At 38.4% G+C, this 4,115-nt stretch overlaps 1 protein-coding gene across 1 annotated transcript in view; it reads left to right on the top strand.

The window, feature by feature from the left end:
• LOC102870950 (chromosome unknown open reading frame, human C12orf55) overlaps positions 1 to 4,115 on the top strand; it is a 105,924-nt gene that overhangs the window by 76,928 nt on the left and 24,881 nt on the right. The window contains exon 8 of the mRNA XM_006888568.1: positions 2,096 to 2,294. Coding sequence (XP_006888630.1) covers positions 2,096 to 2,294 — 199 coding nt within the window. The remainder of the gene's footprint in view (positions 1 to 2,095; positions 2,295 to 4,115) is intronic.

Below are 4,115 nucleotides of genomic sequence, written 5' to 3' on the forward strand. Positions count from 1 at the left end.
TATTAATTTTAATGAAAATTTACAGAGACATTAGATTTCCATTCATTCAGTGTTGCACTTTTCTACCCCTCCCCCCCCCAGTTTGCTCTTCTCTTTGAAAAGTAAAATTCTTTCATTGTTATACAATCCCTCCCCCAAGTCCACTCCATGCAGCCTTCATTCTGGACTCCTGCCATGACAATAATACCTAATCATGTATTTCTTTTAAACAGTTCTCTAGCTTATCTGTTTCAATGCAGTATACATAATTTATCCCATCTTTCTCAGTCTACCCCCTACCCTGATGTCAGTTCCGCTTTACAACAGTGGCACTATGCAGTATTTGTCCTTTTGTGACTGAGATATTTCACTCACCATAATGTCCTCCAAGGTCACCCATTTTATATAATATTTCATGTGTTCCTTGTTTTTCAATGTAGTGTAGTATTTGAGTGTGTGAATATACCAGAGCTTCTGTATCCATTCATTTGTTGATGGGCACTTAGGTTGCAAATTTTTTTAAATCAGAAGTTGAGTGGACTTCTGCTAACATCTGATTCATGGAGTGCCAGTTCTAGGACTGTAATGATGAGGTTTCTTTACCACTTCAGTAGAGGGCATCAGTGGCTTTTGTAGCCAATAGCTTCCTCAGCTTTCCCACTGGTTGATTTGCAGGCTGGCTGCTTTGTAGGAGGCCTGGCATAAAGACCTCTTTGCTTATGCTCCAACTCTTCTTGGGCTGGAGTTAATGCTTCAAACATAAAAAGTTTATTGAGGTTTTAAATGGATCAGTTAACATGTGGATGGAAAAGGCTTAGAAACTAATGAGTAGAGAAGCTAGTGTTTGGGAAAAATAATTTAAATCAGTTTAATCCTAGCCTGGAGAGGGTTAAACCAGGCTGCTCCTTGGAGGCAAAGATTCTGGGGCTTCATCTGACATACTTTGGACATGTTGTAAGGAGGGAGATGTCCTTGGAGAGGGACATCATGCTTCGTGGGGTGGAGGGACGGCGCAGAAGGGGAAGATCCTCTATGAGGTGGATTGATTCAGTGACTGGGGTAATCGGGATGGGTGTGTCAGAGGCAGTGCGATAGGCACAGGATAGAGCAGGGTTTAAGGCTGTTGTACATAGGGTCGCTATGAGTCGTAAGTGACTCGATGGCACATAACAACAATCCTAGCTTTTGTTTCCATGTCTTTCAAATTTGACCAAAGAAGAGAAAGAAACAAGGGACTCCTGGGAATATGATGGGTATCTTTTAGCTCCATATAGTTTCTAGAAAAGTAAACAGAACCACTTCCCTTAGTTATTGCCAGGCTAGAGCTAGAGAGGAGTTCATTTGTGGTTCCATCAGTATTAAGGATGAAAGCACGTTATCTAAATGGAATGAAGTTACTTTTTGCCCCCACTATCGAGTTGATTCCTTATGGGAAGAGATTGCCCATTTTTCCCCCCTCAAAGCAACTGGTGGATTTGAATCAGAGCTTCCTAAAATCATTCTGGACTAGTACAAAATGGAATGACGAGGAACTCAAGGAGGATATTAATAGTCTGATCTATCATTAGTAGGCAGTCTGTTAAGTCTTTATAATGAACTACTGCAAGCTGGCTTATGCTAAATTTTGATGAGCTTATTAAACACATTTATTAAAATACTGTCTCTAGTGTTTCAGATTTGGGTTTGAGGACACTCTGCCTTACTTTCTTCCGCAGTGCCTATTAAGATGCCACTCTAAAAGCCACAAAATCCCTGGAGGTTTGACATGGGAATGTAAAAGCCCTGGAGACATTCTTATGCAGCTCAGGCATCACTATTAAAGACAGTAATTACAGTTCTATCAGGCTTGTGGAGATCGATGCCGGCCTACTTCAAAGACAGTAATATTAAACAACCACTTTCTTCTGTCTTGCACACACAAACATATAAGAAATAGCATAGTCTTCGATGTCATGATAGTATGACCTGTATTTTGAATGGAGTCTGGAGAGACACTTGAAAAAATGAAAACCGAAAAAGCAGCATGTCTTTCTTCTCCCCACCCCCTCTTATATGTGAACTGTTAGAGAACTTGGGAAAAAAATGGACTTTTTTTTTTTCTTTTTTAAAATTCCAGCTGCCGTGGCCACGGACCCTCACTGAACGGTTGTTGGATGAGATGTTCGACAGCAATGCAGCTCGGTTTCTGGCCGTGTTGGAAGCTCTCTCGGATTCACACAGGCGAACGCTGCAAACAGGACCTTTTGCTACAGAGGAAGTGGAGCTTCGTGATGTTGTGGCCGAACTGTTTGTCGCAGGAAAGGAACTCTTAATCGGTAAATGAGGTGTTAAGAATATACTTTGTAATAGAGCAACAATTATCGCGTGGAGGTATCCATACACCTTACTCAATTTATATCAAATTTGAATTCAAACATGCTAGACTCAACTGATAATTTAAGTAATTATTCATCGTTGTGTTGAGTCAGAACCAAACCAAAGCTGATTCGCACTTATTCGATCTGGTAATAAAGTATAGACTGGGAAGTGGTGATAATCAGGCATCCTTTTCTCATTCAAAATATCAAGTGGAAAATATCAAAATATCAAGCGGAAAGCTTTCAACATTTTGCTGTTGATTTTTATATTTGCTGAAGGATTTTTATAGATATTTTTTAGCAGATTGAGGCAGTTTCCTTTGAAATTCAGGGAGTTCCTGGCTTTCAAAATAGTTCGTTTTATTTGCTTGCTTGATTTTAATCCTGAATCGTTGTTGAATTTTATCAGAAGGGTTTCTTTTCCTTCTGTATTTATTGAATTTTATTGAGTTATTCCTATTTCACTTCTCTTTTGTTTCTTTTAATGTGGTGGATTACATTAGTGGCCTCTAAGAATTTAATAATCTAGGGATTTTCCTTTTGATATGTGAATGTATTTTATTTGCTAATTTTTTAATATTTTAGCATCTCTCTTTACAAGAGAGATTTCCCTTCTTCATCAGACCCTTTATTAGTTTTGCTCTCAAGGACATGCTGACTTCTTAAAGTGAGTTGAGAAGCAAGCATTGTTTTCTTAATCTGAAGTGTTGGGTGTTATTACTTGGTAAACGTTTGGCTGAACTGATTGTGAAACTCTCTGGACCTAGAGTTCTGTTTATGGTAACGTTTGATTATTGTTGTTAGGTGCCGTCAAGTTGGCTCTGACTCATAGTGACCTTGTATATCAATAGCAAATCTTGTACCATCTTGCACCATCTTCATGATCTCTGTCATACTCAAACCCATCGTGATTTTCACTGTGGGCATCCCTCTCTTCCTTTTTTCTCCTGATTCTACCCTTCCCAGCATAATACTGGTCTCCAAGGACTGGTTCCTCCTGAAAATATGTCCAAAGTAAGTGAATGAAGTTTCACCATCCTCACCTCAAGAGCGCCCCGGTTACACTTCCTTTTAGGCAGACCTGCTTGTTCTTTTGCAGCCCTTACTCTTCACCAGCACAATTCAAAGGCCTTGACTCATCTTCTGTCATCCTTTCAAATGCATAGGAAGCAACTGAAAAAACCATGGTTTGGATCATGTACCTTAGTCCTTAAATGGACATTCTTACTCTTTAGCACTTTGAAGAGGCTCTTAAGAGGAGATTTTCCCCAATGCAACATGTCTTTTGATCCTAGACTACCGTTACAATGGGTTTGGATTGTGGATCCAAGTAAAAGGAAATCATTGACAATGTCAACCTTTTCTTCAAATATTGTGATTTTGTCTAATGTTCTAGTGGGTGAGGATTTTTGTTTTTTTTCTTTTCTCTTTCTAAATACAGTATAAGTTATAATAATATAACATATTAATACAGTATAAGTATAAATAATAAATAATAAAAGTAATATTTGTTTATACTATCATTCATTTTATACAATTATTCATATACTTTGTTTCATTCATGTGTGCATTTTGTTTTATGCAATAATTTCTGTACATTGTGTTTTATATTAATTACTATTGGTCTGTTACATTTAGCTTCCTGTGTCCCCAAGTCACCTTACCTATTTCTTCACCCTCCATCCCTCTGCTGTCCTAGTAATTTTCTTTTCCTTCTTCCACATCTCTTCTCCATTGTACACACACACACACACACACACACACACACACACACACACA

The sequence above is a fragment of the Elephantulus edwardii genome, unplaced genomic scaffold (genome assembly GCF_000299155.1).
Source record: "Elephantulus edwardii isolate Elephantulus edwardi_28Jun2011 unplaced genomic scaffold, EleEdw1.0 scaffold00068, whole genome shotgun sequence".
In the NCBI taxonomy this organism is placed as follows: domain Eukaryota; kingdom Metazoa; phylum Chordata; class Mammalia; order Macroscelidea; family Macroscelididae; genus Elephantulus; species Elephantulus edwardii.